The sequence below is a fragment of the Abramis brama genome, assembly GCF_963993115.1.
Source record: "Abramis brama genome assembly, chromosome: 11".
NCBI lineage: Eukaryota > Metazoa > Chordata > Actinopteri > Cypriniformes > Leuciscidae > Abramis > Abramis brama.
The window spans coordinates 21,048,636-21,070,287 of NC_139973.1; the positions used below are offsets into that span (position 1 = coordinate 21,048,636).

The 21,652-nt window shown below is 43.6% G+C and overlaps 1 protein-coding gene across 1 annotated transcript in view; it reads left to right on the forward strand.

Annotated features, from left to right (window-relative positions):
• The first annotated feature begins 7,316 nt into the window (after nt 1–7,316).
• LOC311092114 (uncharacterized protein) overlaps nt 7,317–21,652 on the forward strand; it is a 42,319-nt gene continuing 27,983 nt past the window's right edge. Inside the window, exons 1-2 of the mRNA XM_084128445.1 lie at nt 7,317–7,420; nt 8,215–8,511. Of these exons, the coding sequence (XP_083984571.1) occupies nt 7,339–7,420; nt 8,215–8,511 (379 nt within the window). The 5' untranslated portion in view covers nt 7,317–7,338. The remainder of the gene's footprint in view (nt 7,421–8,214; nt 8,512–21,652) is intronic.

Sequence of the window (21,652 nt, forward strand, 5' to 3'; positions counted from 1 at the left end):
CTTGGAAGACATGACGTGAAGAAACTAAGGCTCGGTAGACATGACGTGAAGAAGCTCAGGCTCAGTAGACATGACGTGAAGAAGCTCAGGCTCGGCAGACATGACGTGAAGAAACTAAGGCTCGGAAGACATAACGTGAAGGACCTCAGGCTCGGTAGAGATGATGTGAAGAAGCTCAGGCTTCGTAGAGATGATGTGAAGAAGCTCAGGCTCAGCAGACATGATGTGAAGGAACTCAGGCTCGGTAGACATGAAGTGAAGATCCGGAGGAAGACAGGGTACATCGGTGTCAAAATCAATTAATTTTATTTCCTCAGGACTTTGGATGAGGATAGGAACAGGGGACTTAGGAAGGGTGGTCTTGGAGGGACGAGACTCAGGACGGGTAATACACAGATGAATTAGGGAAGACAAGGGGACTACAGCTAAACACAGTGAGTTATGACGATGATCAGGTGCGGGTAATGGAGTGAGTGCAGGTGAGCCGGAGAGGATGATGGGACATGTAGTGCAGACAGTGGCAGTGACAGTACTTTGTATTGAAGCTTCGGAGTGTTTCACAAGTGTTTCGACAGGTGCCGCCGAATCAGCGTTTTATTGACAGGGTCGGGAACAGACCACGCATCGCGCATCTGTATAAAAGTGAAGTCAACGCATCTTGACCTTGTGGGTTTTTGTGAGAGGAGTTTGATTTTGAGATACTTGATGATTAAGTGACATTTAAGTGACATTTATAGTGCGATTTGTTTAGGCGGTGTGAACGTACAGTTACTGCTTTCGGACAGATTTTCGAGTGCTCAACCGATGGATACTCTTCTATCCCAGGAGGCCACTCGAGAGGATACGTCATTATTGCTCTTCTGCAATACTTACTGAAGATTTTCCTGTCAGATGTAAATAGACATTTAAAATAAGCGTCTTTAAGATGTATATGGTTTATGTAAATCCACTTTAGAGACGTAACTTACGTGTCCTTACCAGGGTGGGAATTATACCGCGGCCACGCGGCCATGGCCGCCGTTGCCCTACACTTTGGCCTTCATGCCCTGTGAAAAAAAAATCATCGTACGGCCACAGTGGCCTGTGTGCCCTGGCCCTGTCCAAGTTCCACCCAAGTAGTCTCTGAACTTCAATTAGTTTGTGGATTCGCGCAGGTGCAGTGTCATAATCACATCGATGATCTCACGCATCAAAACAGCAGTGCAAGAAGCATGTAACGTCAGCACCAACAGAAGAACGACACTCTGTTGTCGACACTGGTGCATAGATATATACACTAGATTTCGCCTTGGCTACGGCATTCGTTCATGAACTGCCGTGGCCAAGGCGAAATCTATATGTCTATCTATGCACCAGTCTGCGCACACGTCACACAGCAGGAAGCGCGGGCGCCCTCAGATCACTTGGACGTCGCTGTGTTACAAGAGGTAAAAACGATATAAATACTGTTCGTTTTTTTTTCACACAAACCGCTCGTTTCGTCTCTTAGGCCATCAATGTGTACTTACGATGGGGAATTGTTTAATTTGGACGATGGGGAATTGTTTTAATTTGGACTCTGTAGATGCTCTTTGAGACCGTGACCATAGACCTGCATTATATGACTGACAGACAAGAACGGTTTGACCTAAAAATATCAAAATCTATTTGCTAGTAGATAAGTGCCCTTTTCAGAAAAGGGCCCTATGCAAGGTTCCAGAGGTAACGGCGTCGGCGCACTGAAGTGTTTTTTTTTTTAATAGTTCAAAGTTACTATAAGATTTAATGTTATTACCTTGACAAACTATAACTTACATCATTAAAAAGATATAAGACTCACGTTTCAGTATTTGACCACTATTGTATTCTGAGAAATTTATATTGACAGTTATGTCTTAATTTGTGTCAGGAGTTATGAAATGCAAAAATGAGTCGATACCTTAATATGAATTATGAGCGTCAGACTCTCCCATTCATAAAAAACTCCTGTGCTGTCGTCATGAAAGCGATTCACAAAACAACGTCCCTCACGGCTTTTAGCTCAAAAGTGTGCAGATTTGGAGAAATATTGATATATTCTCAGTTTACATCAGATTTCTATTGACAGGAATAATATTTTATTGAATTTATAGCCAAATGCGTCGATGTAATCATTATGAGCGCTGTATACTGATGTGCTGTGTTTTCAATTCATATCAGCAGCCTGAGGGCGCTCTACTGAACATTATAGTCCATATTTGGAACACATGAAGAAGAGCGTTCAACAATGCAGGAAATTATTAATTTATTGGCATTTGTGTTGCTTCTGAATGCTTTTATTGGCATTTGTGTTGTTTCTGAATGCTTTTATTGGCATTTGTGGTGTTTCTGAATGCTTTTATTGGCATTTATGTTGTTTCTATTGTTGTGTGAGGGTGTATACCTTCTGGATGTAATGGCGCTCTCTCTCATTAAAAAATGTTTTTTTTTATTAAAAAAGTCATAATCCATGTCTTATTCCAAATTAGGATGTTATGGTATCAATCTGAATGGGAAAACCATCGAATTGTACGATGGCCTTTGTGCCCTGTCATATGGCCTTGGTGCCCCTAAAAAAAAAAAAAAAGGTGGAGGCCAAATGGCCTTGTCCCTAAAATGACATAATTCCCACCCTGGTCCTTACTGGAGCTCCCCTGTTAGCATAACGTTATACACAATAAAATGTGTTTTTACAGCAAAATCACAACTATACTATACTGTGAAACGTCTTTACACCTTCAACAATTCAACAGTTTACTCTACAGTAGTTCAACACAAAAATGAAAATATTCAACACATAACTGGCACACAAAGGAAGATGGTCTCTAGACAAATGATCTCCTATCCCCAAAAGGTGTCAACTCTGAATGTAAATTCCCATTGTTAGCAGATGTTTCCATGTGAAAGAGGTTTTGTCTATATAATGTCTATATAATGTAGCAAAGGGCTCGGGGCGATTCTGTACCTCAGATCAGCCTGTGAATGCTGAGAGCCGCCGGGACTCAGCATCATGTATTTCCTAATGTCGGGTTTGCATCTCTTCTCTTTATTCCAGAGCATTTGATGTTATTTTATTGATTATCCTTGGACTGATTATGAAATTGGCATGATACATTTACCTGACATAATAAATTGTTACATTTGACTATTCTAACTGACTTTGACATTATTTTCATTAAAGAGTTAAAAAGCTCACTTTTAATGATGCACGGATATCATTAAAGGTCCCATTGCATGGATTATTTTATTATTTTAGAATGTTTCCTGGGGTTCCCTTATAATGTTAGTATGTTTTCTAGTTGTTATAATTTAGAAATAAAAGGCATATTTCCTAGCCTGATTTTAGCCTCTGATTTGAACGCTCTGTTTGAAGGGGTGTGTCTGCTGTGAGACTTCAGTGTAAACGCCCAATGCTGTGATGCTGACATGCTTGCATATGAAATATCTAGCATTACATGTGGAACTCTCTCGAAAACTTTTACTATTACAGTGTAGTGTTTATACGCCCATGTATAAATATAATTAATTATTATTCATAACGGATTATGATCAATAATTAATATTTTAATTATTTTCAGAATTTACTGTAGCAGAATCAATAGTATGATCATTTTATCAGTTCATCCAATGAACAGAAAGCATAAACAATTATTAACTCTAGGAAATATAATATCTTCCTGGCCAAGAAAGAATAATCCCCAGCTAACAATAAAGTAAGAAATAATCACGGGTAAAAGCATCGGTAACTTAGATCGAAGTTCAAGACAATAAATTCGTAAGCAGATAACACAAGTAATCTCTTTTCAAATACAAACAATACTTTATTGATTATATAGGCTACTAACACATAAAACTAATATCTAACACACGCACACACACACACACACACACACACACACACATTCATACGCGTTGCAGGAAGGGATAGAGTGAGGAAAGAGTGGGTTTAAGAGTGAGAGGGTGAAATCTCAAGATTCCATATGCACTTAGACATGACCTGAACGAACCATCAAACATTAATTTAACCCTTCTATCGTTTTAAGCAGGTTATTAAATTTATATCAATACACCAGTTCAGCTTTTAGTCTGGAGGTACTTGCTTGTCTTTGCGTTCCTTTTTGGGAATTCCCTTCGTTGCATAAAAGGGGGGTTTCCCCGGGTTCGTTGGCTGGTCTCTTTGTGCCTGGGTCTGCGGCGGCCAGTCACGTGGTGTGCTGGAGCTGCTGGCGGATGGATGAAAGTCTTTGTCTGAAGCTGGTTTTGCCGTCGAATCGGGACCGAAACTTTGCAGCAAAACTTAACTTAAAACCGAGACTTTCAATCGGAAAAGGAAAATAACACAAAGAAAGAAATAAAATGAGATACGGAGAGTAGTTAGATGACTGAAAATGAATCTAACCCATCTGATCTTAATTTGGGTTGGTCTGCTCCTCAGTTACATGGTTACTAGTCTGGTTTAGATCTTCATCTTTTTCTGCCCATCTCTCTTGAGAGTGATAGCAGAGCGTTTCTTGAGGGTGAACCCAGAGAGCGAGAGCACAGAGATAGAGCAGCACAGAGAGAGAGAGCTTTGTTTCGTGTCTAAGATTTTAAACTCAAAGTTTGTCCCCCCTCCTGAAGAGATCGGACCAATTAGACACGGGCTTTGTTTGTCTCATCGTAAATCATGCATTATCTGGGATCTCCTTACTTTCCAAGCTCTAGCAGAGAGTACAGAGGCCACAGTTTAGACATCATTACTATTATAAGAATACGAAACATTTTACACAGATTTCAATCAAGCCATCTTTTGAATCACGAGCATACGATCATACTGATATGAAACACAACACACTTTTATTCAAACATCTAACAGTTATAACCATTAAATGACTTACATGGGATTTAAACTTATTAAAAATGCACATATGTGGTAGAAACAACACAGGATTATGTACTTGCATGATGTTCATCGAAACTTGTTCTGAGATGATTTTATTTATTTTGATATGTAAAGTGTGTTGGTGTGTAAAGTTTATGGGGTTTAAGAAATTCCAATCTGAGGTCATGTATAGTTCCTGCTGACGTCTGTTTTGTTCATCTCCTTGGTCCTTAAGAAAGACGGGGTCTGTTAGTCGCAGGGGTCATGTGACCTCTTGTTAGGGCCCTGAGCAGTACCATTCTCTGAACCGATCATTCTTTTAAAAACCATCAAACGTTGACAACGTTCTTCCTTAAAGTTAACCAATAAAAGTCTTTGGTTGCAGACTCTCTGGAGCCTGGGTGATTTGAGCCTGGAATGTGAGAACTCTGTGTGGGACCTTGGTCTCTGTCTTTCTCTTAACCAGTCAGTGTTTTGGCAACAAAGCTAGCATTGACCAGTTATTTCGTTAGTGCTGGGGGCTCTTTTAATTAGTCAGACCGGTGATGCCTGGACCCCATGACAAGATTGATGAGGATACGAAGTCCTGACCAAATCTTCCCCTTTGTTCGGCAGGAAGTGGAAAGTTTGAATTAATTTTCTGGAAGAAGATTAGTTGGTGGTTGGTTCCTTCTCATTGTCGCTACAACAGCTATTATACGTTTTTTACTATTACAGCTATCGAGATTAACGAATCGTGAGAAGTATTTAGATCTATTCCCATCACATAAAAGGTTGCAGTGATGAGCATTGAACAGATGACAGCCTGTTGATCTTATCATTGCAACGCAGTTTCTGCACTCTCACTAATGATTTCACCAATGCAAACATGAGGTAAGTACAGTAAGAGCTTTGTTGTTCAGTGTAACAGCGTCATTGATTTCATAATGAGTTTTGGCAAGTGTCCAGATAAACTCGCGCTGTGTGATTGACAGCTTGGGCGATTGGAAAGGGATTGTTCTTTGATCGCTTTCTGTTTATATATTAATCACAGTTTAAGTAAGATTATTTTCATCCTACTAAGAGAAACGACGTGAAGTTGATTGTTTAGTCACTGGCTTGATTTACTGATGCATAAACAGTATTGAATGACTTTGAGAGAAAGATTATCTGTCTGAACTTGAATAATTACACATCAGAAATTCACATAACCCACTGGTTCTTCAGAGGCTCGGATGAAGGAACTAAAAAAATACTTCTGTGTTCATTTGTACATCCAAACACTGAGCATCTGCCATGCTTCGCTCGTTTGCAAGCCATGATGTCTCTCAAGGAAAAAACAATATCACGCTCGCGCAGCTCATTTTCTCATGGGGGGCCAAATTCTTTTTGCGGGCAAAGAAGAGAAAGGGGAGGTAACCTTTCCCCTTAAAGGGGAAGATTTCTAGATTCACCCGTGTGAGCTTTCATTTTCTCAAAAATACCCAGGGCTTGGTTTACACCCATCAAAACGTCTAGCAACTGGGGGACCATAGGCAGGCTAGGGAAACTCATATTAAGGTTAAAAAACCTCATAAAGTGAAATGTTCATGCAATGGGACCTTTACAACCTTTTCATTTATGGAGTCATATGAAATAACAAGAAAATACAAATGAAAAAATTGCATTTTAAGTATTGCATTTAATCAAAAATACTTTGCCACGAGAAAAGACAGTAACACGTAGAGACGTTCCCCGTTGGTCGGATGGGCCGATCGAGTGCAGGCTTACAATATCATACAGGTATAAATTCCTTCTTAATTGATTATTAAATTGTTTATTTAAGGTTTTTACAAACTATTTTCAATTACAGAGTTCAGGATCAATCTTTTCATTCCTGATGGATCTGCTAGTTTGCTAAATTGCAAATGATTATAAAACAGCAAGCACAAACTATGCAAAAGCAGAAGTCCTTCTGCCGCACTCAGTGTCTAAATTCGCTGACTCGTTTTCTTTTACTCCTTCCAGTGGACTATATTAGTGGGGTTGTAACGTTTAGGTTCTCAAAGGAAGATGAAGACAATGAAGGGCAATGCAATGTTGCTTCTCACAAACTCCATCTGTGCACTGAGTTTAAAGCATTGCGTTTGCATTTCTGCAAAGCAATGTGCACTAGGTTCACTTCATTTCACCCATTCGCACAATCTCCAACATTTCTGTAGAAAGCTATGCTTTACAAGTTTACAGCATTTTTACCAGTATTCTGCCAAAATAGCTTATACAATATGTCATCAATATTGACTTGTTTAGGTTTAGGCAATTTGAGAATATTTATTATTATATATAATATATATTTTTTCATATTTTTTCTGATCTAGGATGACACTATATTTAATATGCAGAAGCTTCCCCTCAGCTTCCTTTACAAAAAAATAAAATACAATCTGATAAACTGTGCGTGACCACTTCCACCTGATTTTGTTGAACAGAAACTATAGTCATTGTCACAAAGAGCTGCGAAGATGTTGTACGTCGTGAGATACAGTTTTCTATTGATCAGTATTTGTATAAGAAGCATGTCATGGGCTGCCACAGTGGTGCAAGGTATGAATATGTGTAAGTATATACATTTTTTTGTATTTGTTAACATTAGTTAATGCACTGTGAAGTAACATGAACAAACATTGAACACCTGCATAACATTAACAAATATTAAAAAATACAGTAACAAATAAATTGCTCATGGTTAGTTTATGTTAGTTAATACATTAACTAACATTAACAAATTAAACATTATTGTATAGTGTTACAATTTGTTATTTTTTTACTTTGGATTATATTGCTATGGCAGACCCTGCAGTAGAATACATTGTGTAGAAAAGTTAAAGGGTAACTCTCGCCAAAATTGAACCTAGGCTCTTTTTGTTAATCTACCCGAGTCAAACTTTCGTGTAAAAGCATAATTAGAATCAGGGCCGTCGCTAGTGGGGTGAAAGGTGGTGACAATTATAGTAAACTTTGTGTACACAAACAATGTAGTCAATGTGTAGAGCCCCTGGTGATACTTCGAGCACAGTTTTATGCTGTGTCGAGCCTCCTTAGTGTTTTAAAAATAGCGATTTTGATGCTATCATAGAAGTGTCCCATGCACTCCCATTCAGAAGGCATTTTGACCTAAAACGAAAATACGGTCAATCTTAAAAGTGGCGTTTCCATTCTAATTATGCTTTTACATGAAAGTTTGACTTGGGTAGATTAACAAAAAGAACCTAGGTTAAATTTTGGCGAGATACCCTTTAAGAAAATATCAAGCACACAAAAGATAGCTTTGCAAATTAATTAGTGTATTTAAGTGTTTGCATAAATAAAAGTCTTAATAGTTGCTTTTCTTCAAACAGTAATCAAATCTTCTGGGTATGATGTCACCATCGAGTGCGCTACTGATAAAAGTCCTCAAGATGGAGTGTACATGTACAAACAAGGAGCAAGTAAACAGCAGACACTCTTCTACTTTTACAAAGAAAACGATCTTACCTTCAAAACAGCGAACAAATCCAAAGTCAGTGTAAGTGGAGCACTTCCCAACCTTAGTGTCACCCTCTTACATGTAACTGCCGAAGACATTGGGCTTTACTGGTGTGAATTTAATTTGGAAGAAAAAAATACTGTTGGCAAGTTCACTTGGTTATGGATAGGTAAGTGTATTTTATTGCATGTAAATAATTGTATTCTAAAACATGATGAGTTTATTATATGAATGTACCGCATGTGTTTAGTATGTAAATGGTGTGAATGGGAACATTTTGATAGAGAGATTTAGAAGTATAATCACTTTCTGATTGATATTGAATGGAAAAATGCATAGAGTATAAAAAGTATAATTCTATAATTCTCTGGCCCTGATTTTTTTTATTTATTCTGTCATTGAAAAAAGAAGAAAAAGACTGCCCAGAAGATGCTCTTCCTATTGTGAAGATCATCCCCATTGTGTGTGCTGTCATGCTACCACTGCTCATCAGTGTTATCTGCTGTATGATTCTGAATGTAGCCCTGCACAAAATTCCTATAAGTTACAGAGTATAAAAGATCATTAACAGTGTAACACAAAATTAAAAGTTCATAAATAGAGTTCATGTTAGTTAAAATTAGTTAAAAGGTGTGCTGGTTAAAAGTATAAATATAATATGTAGAGTTTAATAAATAAGACTATTTACAGTTAAAGATAAATTCATATAAAAGTCTTTAAGTTTCATCTGCGAGAAAAGTAGAGAAGAAGAAGCTGTGTTTATCTGTGTAACCTAACCTGTTACCTGTCACGTCAATCATTTAATTCCTGTTTTGCTTTTGGTTGTGTGAATACTTGAGCCAATCAGAGTAACATCACTGTGTAAGGGGCGGGACTAGTGGGACAGGTTTGTGTGAGGAGTAGTGAGCACGCATGAGGAGAGAGAACAGACGCTAATGATGAGAGAGCTAATGAAGGAGGCATCGTGGTGTGGGAAGCATTAATGTTTTGTTATGAAGGTCGACTACTCGTGGTCCTGATAAAAACTTTGGTGTGACCTGCAAGAGTGTGTGATAATGTGGCTCAATTCAGATAATATGCTCTAAGGAGACGGACGTTGGTGAGAGAGAGAAAGACAGAGACGGGTTTCCAACCGAAGGCCCTGCTGTTTCTGCCCTGCTGTTCTGCGTGCCCTGCTGCTGTGCCGTGACTTTCTGTGCTGTGCTTTTTCCTTTGCCATTACCATCGCCATTACCTGTGCCATTACCATCGCCATTACCTGTGCCATTACCATTGCCTTTGCTGTACTGTCTTAACCTGGATTCGTGAGTACTAACATTCACATTGCACATGCTTTTTGTTTATGCTCAGTTCTGAGTGAAGCGGCCATTCCAGTTTTTAGGCCCCACCGCACACAAAGTGTCATCGAACAGGCCTGCAACGGGTGTGGACATTTTCAGAGGGAATACATAATTATTTAATTTCAATATAACCACAGAAAGGTTTTCCTTTTGGGAAAGTGAAGCTTTATTTGCTTGTAAGTTTTATTTTCACTTCTTTTTCCATACCCCTGTGATTTGTTTTATTTTATTCTAAGATACATTTTTTATTTTATTTTATTTCATGTTGTAAATAAATACTTTTGAATATTTTTGCATCTAAAATACAGTTGTGGTGGTCTTTTATAAGAATAGCCAAGAGTATTACAAAAATACATATATTAAGTAACATTCAAAACAAGTTGTATTTCTCTACAACGAGCCCAGGCCCAGTCTCATTGTATTAACCACTCCAGCTTTATTTTCTAACTACATGGGACCTGGGTTACATAAAATGGAGGCACCGCTGGGATTATTTAATATAAACGGGAATTTATAAACCTAGAGTACAAGCCATTAGACCCCACAACTTTAGAGCAGTAGTAGTATAGAGCATTCGTATAAAAAAAATAACGTGCTAACAGTAACTAAAAGCAATTTAAGTAAAGTACAGCAATGGAAAGCCAAACAAGTAGTTCATCACAACGTGAGCTAATTAACTGGTGCAAAGGAGAATCATTAGATTTAAAGCATGCCCTCCTTTTACATGGAGTGCCAGAAGTTGTTTCAAGAGAAGATATTGAAGAAACAGCAGGGACCATCAAAGCATTGGGAAAAGTTAAAGTGAGAGGCAAAATGTTTCACCCTCAACAACAATCAGTGATGGTGCTATGTGAGTGTCGTGAAGAGATTGACCCCTCTAAAATCCCACCTGAGATAATGCCTTTAAGTGAAGGAAGTGGTTGGAAAACTGTCTATTACACAGAGCCTCAGCTTGATAACTTTGAAGAGAAGCTACTTACCTTTTTGCAGAGCGAAGGGAGAACCTTAGAGGACATACAAGGTCTATGTTCCCCCACCAAAGAGGGTAACAGCAACCCTGAAGACATCATCCGTGCAGTCGGTGATGTTATGAGCAGAACAAGCAAACAACATGACAGTCACTCATACAGACGTCTGCGGACATTCTCCGGGGTCAGTCCCACCCCAACTGGAGAAGAGACCTTAGATAACTGGCTGGAACAAGCAACACTCTTAGTAGAGGAAGGTGAGTGCTCCGACAAAGAAAAACGACGTCGGATACTGGAAAGTCTCAAAGGGCCCGCCTTTGAAATCATTCAAGCTGTGCGCCTGACTCAACCTGATGCTAGCCCACGTGAGTACATAAAGGCTATAGAGAGCATTTTTGGTACAGTAGAGTCCCCAGAAGAACTATACTTGTCGTTTAGAGCTCTCCACCAACAGCCTGGTGAGCGTCTGTCTGAGTTCCTACGAAGAGTAGAAAAATCCCTTGTCAAAGTAGTACAGGGAGGTGGTTTACCTGTTAGCGCTGCCAATAGCGCTCGTTTAGAGCAGCTTCTTAGAGGGTCTACCTCTGAACTCATGTTGCTTCAGTTGAAAATTAGGGAGCGGAGTAGTAATCCCCCTACATTCTTGAACCTGTTAAGAGAAGTGATGGAAGAGGAGGTTCGCCAGTCAGCCAGACAAAGCCATGTGTCACACATGCGTCCTCAGCGTGTACGCACTGTCCAAGCTGAGAAGGAGAAAGAACCTGAATCAGTCTCTAGGAGTGAACTGCAAACTCAGATTCGAGAATTGAGAGCGCAGCTAGAGCAGAGCAGCAACCTACCACCTCAGCCAACCTCTGATGAATCCTTTACAGGTCTGAAAGAGAAACAAAAACAGAAAAATGAGTCACAGAGTGAATTGCAATTGCTAAGGAAACAAGTGAAAGCCCTAGAAAATAAAATGAGTGTAATGGCAGTGAAATACACATCAGACCCCCCACGAGAACACACACCTCAGCCTCACCGATACAAAGCAGCTCCAGTTCACAAGCCCGCTCATTCCAAAGTTTTTCCTCCCCGACAAGACAAGGATGAGTTTTTCTGTTATCGGTGTGGGGAAAATGGCCACATAGCCACCAGATGTACTGCCCCTGAGAATCTCCAGAAAGTTATTAGAAAGCTCATACGCTTGGTGCGAGTTTCCCCTTTACCAAACAAAGAGAACCCAAATCCTGCAGCGGAAGAGCAGCATGTAGCTAGAACCAATAAGGTTGAAGTCCCAGAACCTAACACTGACTTACCTGAAGGTCTCGTAGGTCCATCATTTATTCACACCATCAAAGTTAATGATGTGGTCTGCGATGCTCTCATCGACAGTGGGTCTAACGTGACTATTATTTTTGAAAGCTGGTATAACAAACACTTACCTGATGTCCCGATAAAACCCCTCTCTGGTCTTGGACTCTGGGGCCTTTCAGACACTGAGTTTCCTTACAAAGGATATGTTGTGGTTGAGATGGAGTTCACTGAAGAGATCACTGGTGTATCGGGACGAGTAGAAGTGCTTGCTTTAATCTGCCCTGAGCCAAGAAACCAGCAACAAGTCCCTGTATTGGTTGGCACCAATACATCTCTGTTTCGCCGCTTATGGGAGCTGGTGAAGACAAAAGGTGACGAGAACACTGTGCACTCAATGAGGATTCAGTCTGTTTACGCCCCTGTCAAAGCACAAGAGCAGTTTGCAAAAGATGAAGTCTTGGGACAGATAAAGTGGAAAGGACCTGGTTTACTCTCCATTGCTCCAGGTGTAAAGTACTATGCAACGTGCAAAGTGGAAAGACAGAGTGCCCCGTCCAAAGACCTTGTACTGATTGATGCCCCCACTGAACAGTTGCTCCCCGCCGGTCTGCTGGTACAGCCTGGTGTGCTCTCAGACGCCAACATAGACAATAACAGTTTCACTGTCCTCATTCAGAATGAGTCCAAAAGGACAACTTCCATCCCAGTTGGGACCATCGTTGCTGAGATGTATGCTGTGGACACAGTTACCCCAGTTCGGCTCTCCGACCTCCCAGCTGAAACCCTAGACCCAAGTCTCTTCAATTTCGGGGACTCTCCCATTCCCGAACAGTGGAAAAGTCGGTTTCAGCAGAAGTTGGCTGAGAGGCGGAATGTTTTCTCACTGCATGAGTGGGATGTTGGTCGTGCCAAGGGTGTTGAACACCACATACGCCTGCATGACCCCAGACCCTTCAGGGAGAGGTCACGGAGACTAGCTCCTGCAGACATAGACGACGTGCGGCGACACATACAACAACTACTGGCCACTGGCATTATCACTGAGTCCCGTAGCCCGTACGCCTCACCAATCGTTGTAGTCCGCAAAAAGAATGGGAAGATAAGAATCTGTATTGATTACAGAACACTGAACAACCGCACCACACCAGACCAGTACACAATGCCACGCATTGACGACGCCTTGGATTCTCTATCAGGCAGCCAATGGTTCTCAGTTCTGGATTTGCGCAGTGGTTACTACCAGATAGAAATGGCTCCGGAGGACAAAGAGAAGACAGCGTTCATTTGCCCTCTCGGTTTCTATCAATTTGAGCGCATGCCACAAGGAATCACCGGAGCGCCAGCAACATTTCAGCGCTTAATGGAAAAGGCTGTGGGCGATATGCATCTTCTGGAAGCTCTCGTGTACTTGGATGATATCATCATTTTTGGCAAGACACTTGAGGAGCACGAGCAACGTCTTCTCAAAGTGTTGGACAGACTAGAGGAGGTCGGATTGAAAGTTTCTATTGATAAATGCCAATTCTGTCAGCCCGAGGTCAAGTATGTGGGTCACATTGTTTCTGCTAACGGAATAGCTACGGATCCAGACAAAGTGGAGGTAGTAAAGCATTGGAAAGAGCCCACTCACCTGAAACCGCTGAAGTCCTTCCTCGGATTTTGCAGTTATTATCGGAGGTTCATTGCAAACTACTCTGCCATTGTCCGTCCCCTCTCCGAGCTTACCAAGGGTTACGCCCCCACTTGGAAAGACCCCAAGACTAAAAAAAGTGTTGACCCAAGCAAAGTCTATTTCAAGCCATCAGAGCCGTTCGGAGAACGGTGGACTAAGACCTGCCAGGATGCTTTTGAGCGTATTCGTGACTGCTTGATCAATGCCCCAGTGCTAGCTTTCGCTGACCCCACAAAACCGTACATCTTACATGTGGACGCCAGTATGGATGGTTTAGGCGCTGTCCTGAACCAGGAATATCCTGAGGGCCAGTAGCTTTTGCCAGTCGTAAGCTTAAAGACTCAGAACACAACTATCCAGTCCATCAATTGGAATTTCTGGCATTAAAATGGGCTGTCGTGGACAAGTTTCACGATTACGTGTATGGAGCAAAGTTTATAGTAAGAACTGACAATAACCCATTAACATATGTATTGACCTCCGCCAAACTCAGTGCAGTCGGACATCGTTGGCTCGCCGCCCTCGCCACCTACGATTTCACCATCCAGTATCGACCTGGGAGACACAATATTGATGCTGACTTGTTGTCCAGACAGTACTCTCCAGAGGAGACAAAAGAGTGGACTAGTGTCCCACCTGCTGGCATCAAAGCCCTCTGCAAAAGAGCCTGTGTCAGTGAAGAGGCTGATGTGCCAGACAGATTAGTTGATCAGTTGGGAGCTCCTGCCACCGCAGTACCTGAAGCTTATGTGTTTCCAGTGAACCTTAGCATGAATACACTTGACAAATTGAGCTCAAAAGACATTCAAGCATCACAAGATATGGACCCAACAATTGGACCATTAAAGAAAACACTGGAGAAGAATAAAGGCCTGACACGCTCAGAGAACGACTCACCTGAAACTGTGCTGCTCCTTCGTGAAAGCCGCAAGTTGGAGTTAAGAGATGGATTACTCTACAGAGTAAAAGAAAAGATGTGCGGAAAACAGATCAAACAACTTGTCTTGCCCACAAGATACCGCCCAATGGTGTTAAGGTCTCTACATGATGAGTGTGGACACTTGGGAGTCGAACGCACCACCGAACTGATCAAGGACAGATTTTATTGGCCGCGAATGACAGCTGAGGTCGAGCAGTACATTCGAACCTGTGGTAGATGTATCTCCAGGAAGACGCTCCCTCAGCATGCCTCGCCCTTAAACCAAATAACAAGTAATGGCCCCTTGGATTTAGTTTGTATTGACTTTTTGCAAATAGAGCCTGACTCTAAAGGTGTTGCTAATGTGTTGGTAGTGACAGACCATTATACACGTTACGCACAAGCATTCGCTACAAAAGATCAAAAGGCTATCACAGTTGCAAGGGTGTTGTGGGACAAGTTTTTTGTGCACTATGGCCTACCTGCAAGGATACACTCGGATCAGGGCCGAGATTTTGAAAGTCGCCTGATAAAAGAACTCTTGTCCATGCTTGGGGTTCGGAAGTCAAGAACATCTCCCTATCATCCTCAAGGGGATCCCCAACCAGAACGGTTTAATCGAACACTTTTAGCCATGCTGGGTACCCTGGATGCTGTACAGAAACAACATTGGAGTCAACATATCACCTACCTGGTACATGCATACAATTGCACAAAAAATGATTCCACGGGATACTCCCCTTATCATCTCATGTTCGGAAGGGAAGCAAGGTTACCCATTGACATCTGTTTTGGAATCTCACCAAATGGTGAAAGTGAAAACTCCTACCAACAGTACGTTGCCAGGATGAGGAGAGAGTTGCAAAAAGCTTATCAGTTGGCATCTGACGCTGCTACAAAGAATCACCTGAAAAATAAAGCCCGATATGACCAACGTGTGAGAGACCAACCTTTGGAGAAAGGAGACAGAATTCTCATACAGAATGTGGGTCTAAAAGGCAAACATAAACTCCAAGATCGATGGAAATCAATACCATATGTTGTTGTGGAGAAGTTGCCTAACCTGCCTGTTTATAAGGTCAAACCGGAGCATGGTTCAGGTGTGCTGAAAACTCTCCATCGAGATCAACTGTTGCCCATCGGTTACATGGTCAGGATGTTTAACCCATCAGATGATGCAAGCTCTGTTCGGAGACCTGTAACAAGAACTCAACGTGCTCAGAAACGTCAACCAACCAGGTCTGAAGAAAGTGACACAGAGTCATCAGGTTCAGAGTTTGAAACTGTCCACAAACCTCACAATTTTGATATGGATGAGGTCCGGAGACGGATAAACATAAATCACTCTGTGGAGAATGATGAGAGTGAAAACTCTGAGGAGGATGGAAAAGCTGAGGAGGAAAGCTGTGAAGTTACAGAAACTCAACAACTTACAGAAACAGAGTATGAGGAACCGCTTCAAGGTGCTGCATTTCCTCTGTCACACTCCGATATCCAAGAGACAAATACTGAATCTGTGGAAGAAGATTCTCAAGATTCAGAAGAGGGAGCAAGCTCACATCCCTTACAAAGAAACAGACGTAATATAGCTGCTGAAAGTGCAAAGAGTGAAAGGTTTTCTACAGTCCGGACATCCTTGAGAAAACCAAAGCCACCTATGAGATTTACTTATGAGAAACCTGGTCATCCATCTTTTGAACCAGTTACCATCATGCACCATGGCATGGTCATCCAACTCAAGTTAAACTCTCCAGACCAAGACAACAAACCAAGGAAAAAGTCCAAAACATCCCAAAGGTATATGGAGGAGGATAAAAGGAATCACCCTTTCAAGTTGAAGAGGGACAAAAGGTGTGATGAGGACATCTACACATTCAGAAGAGGGAGGGTGTAGCCCTGCACAAAATTCCTATAAGTTACAGAGTATAAAAGATCATTAACAGTGTAACACAAAATTAAAAGTTCATAAATAGAGTTCATGTTAGTTAAAATTAGTTAAAAGGTGTGCTGGTTAAAAGTATAAATATAATATGTAGAGTTTAATAAATAAGACTATTTACAGTTAAAGATAAATTCATATAAAAGTCTTTAAGTTTCATCTGCGAGAAAAGTAGAGAAGAAGAAGCTGTGTTTATCTGTGTAACCTAACCTGTTACCTGTCACGTCAATCATTTAATTCCTGTTTTGCTTTTGGTTGTGTGAATACTTGAGCCAATCAGAGTAACATCACTGTGTAAGGGGCGGGACTAGTGGGACAGGTTTGTGTGAGGAGTAGTGAGCACGCATGAGGAGAGAGAACAGACGCTAATGATGAGAGAGCTAATGAAGGAGGCATCGTGGTGTGGGAAGCATTAATGTTTTGTTATGAAGGTCGACTACTCGTGGTCCTGATAAAAACTTTGGTGTGACCTGCAAGAGTGTGTGATAATGTGGCTCAATTCAGATAATATGCTCTAAGGAGACGGACGTTGGTGAGAGAGAGAAAGACAGAGACGGGTTTCCAACCGAAGGCCCTGCTGTTTCTGCCCTGCTGTTCTGCGTGCCCTGCTGCTGTGCCGTGACTTTCTGTGCTGTGCTTTTTCCTTTGCCATTACCATCGCCATTACCTGTGCCATTACCATCGCCATTACCTGTGCCATTACCATTGCCTTTGCTGTACTGTCTTAACCTGGATTCGTGAGTACTAATGTCACGTTGTGACAAAAGCCAGATAAAGAGAGAAAGTAAAATCCTCGTGAAGGCAGTATTATTTGGAGACCTCTGGTGGATGGTCGTCTCATCACACCGCGAAATCTGCTGCCATGGCAGCGAGGCCAATTGCCTGATTGACAACAGGTGAGGAGAATTACAGAGAGTGTTGTGAGAGGAACGTGCATTAAGATGGGGCTTTAAAAAGAGAGAGGAAACAGACGGTCGGTGTGGTTCTCCTCCCGTGAGATACTGTGTTCTGTCGGCGGGTTGTTTATATTTGAAGCTGGACTGTGAAGCAGGGCGAAGATTGAAGCCGAGAAATGGACATGAGAGAGTGAAGTTTTGTCAATGAGATCTAGGGGATATCGTCAACAGTGGGAAAGACGCAAAGTGATGAGTATTTGATCCGTTGTTTATATGCACTGACACTGAAGTGGTGTGGAAAGTCTGGAAAGCGTGTGGCACGAGTGAAGTATTACACCGAGTGAATTAATGATCTGTCTCCAACCTTTGTGCTTCCTGCACTGAATGTGACGATTACTACATCCGTTTGACTGTCTCTGAGAGAAGTGGAGCCCGTGTAGAGACGAGAGTCGATCTGGTGGGAGAAAGACCGGTGGGTGAGTGCTGGCCCGAATGCACGTGTGCGAGTGGAATGCAGTGCCTGAAGTGACGATTCACACGGTTTGTGTTATGGAGTGAAGTTTATCGTGTGGAGAAGTATTAATAGTCTGCTGTGCACTCGCTTCTATAGTCTTTCACCCGCTGTCTCTGAACGGGGTTCGTTACATCCAGCGTCCAACTTACCATTTGAGACAGTCCCACTCTGTGAATGCTGCCGATCCATTAATTCCTGTTACATTGTTGCAGCGTACAGTTGAACTGGAGCGTCTTGCTTAAAGCAATCTTCCTGTCTGGTGGTCTCCACATGTCCCGATCGAAAGCCGCTGCCCTGGTTGGAAAGGAGAGAAGGTAGTACAGATGAATGTTTCATCCACTGTTGAATGGTCAAATCCTGTTGCATTGTTGCAGTGTACAGCTGAACTGGAGCGTCTTGCTTAAAGCATCCTTCCCGTCTGGTGGTCTCCACACGTCCCTATCAAAAGCCGCTGTCTGGTTGGAACGAGAGAAGGTATTGCAGCTGAATGTTTCATTACTGCTGAATGGTCAAATCCTGTTGCATCGATACAGTGTACAGCTGAAGTGGAGTGTCTTGCTTAGAGCATCCTTTCCGTCTGGTGGTCTCCACATGCTTCATCGAAAGTCGCTGTCCTGTTCAGAAAAGGTATTTGAAATGAACGTTTGATATGCTGTTGAATAGTTAAACCCTGCTACCTGGTTACAGTGCACAGCCGAAGTGGAGTGTCCCGCTCAAGTGTCCTCTCCGTCTGGTGGTCTCCAAATGTCCCATTGAAGGCTTGTCCTGTTCAGAAAGAGAGAAGGTATTTCAATTGAACGTTCCATATGCTGTTGGGAAGTTAACTCCTGCTACCTGGTTACAGTGCACAGCCGAAGTGGAGTGTCCCGCTCAAGTGTCCTCTCCGTCTGGTGGTCTCCAAATGTCCCATTGAAGGCTTGTCCTGTTCAGAACGAGAGAAGGTATTTCAATTGAACGTTCCATATGCTGATGGGAAGTTAACTCCTGCTACCTGGTTACAGTGTACAGCCGAAGTGGAGTGTCCCGCTCAAGTGTCCTCTCCGTCTGGTGGTCTCCAAATGTCCCATTGAAGGCTTGTCCTGTTCAGAACGAGAGAAGGTATTTCAATTGAACGTTCCAAATGCTGTTGGGAAGTTAAATCCTGTTACCTGGTTACAGTGTACAGTCAAGTGGAGTGTCTCCCTCAAAGCGTCTTCTCCGCCTGGTGGTCCCCACCTGTCCCTACTGAAAGCCTCCGCCCTGTTCAGAAAGAGAGAAGGTATTTCAATTGAACGTTCCATATGCTGTTGGGAAGTTAAATCCTGTTACCTGGTTACAGTGTACAGTCAAGTGGAGTGTCTCCCTCAAAGCGTCTTCTCCGCCTGGTGGTCCCCACCTGTCCCCACTGAAAGCCTCCGCCCTGCTCAGAAAGAGAGAAGGTATTTCAATTGAACGTTCCATATGCTGTTGGGAAGTTAAATCCTGTTACCTGGTTACAGTGTACAGTCAAGTGGAGTGTCTCCCTCAAGCGTCTTCTCCGCCTGGTGGTCCCCACCTGTCCCCACTGAAAGCCTCCGCCCTGTTCAGAAGGAGAGAAGGTATCACTGTTGAGCGTCGCATCTTGTTGAACCATTGAACCCTGTTGTATTGTTGCAGGGCACAGTCAAAGTGAAGTGTCCTCTTGCCGGGTGGCCTTCCGTGCCCGTGTTGCAAATTGTTGCTGCTGTTCGGAAGGAAGGAGAATAGCCGCGGCACGTGCCTCAATCAAAGTGTCGTCTTGCTGTCCACGGTCCCCTCCTGGCCCGGCCTGCTCGCCACCTGCGCCCCTGTGACCCGTCTGAATTGAGGACCCCCGTCCTCTGGATACTTACCTCTGGGCAGCCTCCGGCACTCGTTCCATCCTCACCACGAGTATTTACCTGGTTCCAGTCCGAATGGGGTCCGAGTAGCCAAGACGTCCTCGTGAGCCCTGTAAAGAGTACTTACCCAGTGACCTACCTGGATGGTGTGTGTCCTCCTTGATCCCTCTCCGACGAGCCGCAGGGTGTTCACGAACGTCCATCTCGCTCCGGTCCAGGGGCCCATCGAATTGCTTCTGGCGACAAGAAGGAAGATTTTAATTAGGACTTTTCAAATTATCTGCTTTTAACTCAATAAAGAAATTGTTATTCCTTTATCCTCTGTCTGCTGTTTGGTTCCTTGACACGCTCCTCGAGGCGGTACCCGGTCTCCAGGGGTGGGTGCAGTCTGGCTTGGCCCACCCCGACCTGTGACAGTCTGGCTTGGCCCACCCCGACCTGTGACAGAACTTGGCGTAGTCGGCAGGGTTACCGTCTCGAGTGGAGCGATCAAGGTCCTAAATGGCCGAGGAAGAAGAGCCAGTGGCCAGACAGCCGGTTATGCCCTTCTTTATGGGGGCCCCGTGGGCCCAGAAGTACGGAGGTCCGGGGTCAGAATTAAGCCTGTCAGCATGGAAGGCCCAGGTGGAATACCTGGCAGGGCTCCAAGGGCTGAACGCCCTGCAGAAGGTACAGTTCGTATTAAATTCACTAGAGGGAGAAGCAAGAAGAGAAGTACAGGCAGCACCGGAAGCAACCCGCACCACAGTCCGAGCCATCTTTGATTTCCTTACGGTACAATACGGAGATACCACCCCGGTAGCTGTCCTGAGAACCCAATTCTTTAATTGTAGGCAAGGGCCTCGACAAACTGTTCGGCCATTCGCGTTGCAATTGAGGGAACAGTTTACCAGGCTAAGGGGAAGACAGGACCACGGCCTGGGCGACGAGGAGACCCTACTGCGAGATCAGTTTCTGCTAGGATTACGGGAGGGCCCAGTACGTCAGAGCCTGCGGGTGCAGTTGAGACGAAATCCTGACCTCACGTTTGAAGAACTGCGGCGAGAAGCTCTAGCCCTTGAGCGTGATCACACCGAAGGTGTGGATCCTCCCAGCTGTCTGGTGGCGAATGCTGTTAGTGGGCCTTTGGCCCCTGCCACCTCCGATTGGAAGCATGCCCTCCGGGAAGAATTGAAAAGGGATATCCGTGAACAAATGTCTGATCTGTCCAAATCTGTTGTCGAAGAACTCCGCCGAGAACGCCTCCATTCACTTCCTTCGCCGCGGGAGCGGGCCTATTCTGACGGGAGTCGCCCTCCAGAGCGTCGTTTCGCCCGATCCATGGGTCCCCGATTCCAGTGGGATGAACAGGGGCGTCCTATCTGTAACGGTTGTGGAGAAGCTGGACATTACATCCGTCAGTGCCCTTCCAGACGCGCTTCACAAGGGGGTTTTTAGAGTCTCCGGCCACTGTGGGTCAAGTGGTCGGGACCCCCTTTTCAGACCCTTCTTCTCCTGGACTGTCTAAAGAACGCCTAGTGGGCCGCTGTCCGGTTATCACGATCCGAGTCAACAGCAAGAAGGTGCAGTGTTTGTTGGACACAGGGTCGCAAGTCACTCTGTTTGCGGAGAGCCTAGTTCAGGAACTATTCGGCACCCAGGGCCGGCCGACGACTGAGGCCCCCTGGTTAACTCTGCGAGGGGCCAATGGGCTCGATATCCCGTATGTGGGTTATGTGGTGACAGACCTGGAGATCCACGGTATGGTTGTACCCCAGAAGGGAGTGGTGGTGGTTCGTGACGTGTGTCTGGGGTCTCATCGCGCCCTACTGGGCATGAATGTCATCTCCGACTGCTGGGAAGAGCTGTTCCAGCGTGGGTCGGCCCGAGCGACTGTGACATCTGAGGGCAGAGAATGGGAGCGTATTCGGGCAGACTGTCGCCGGGTT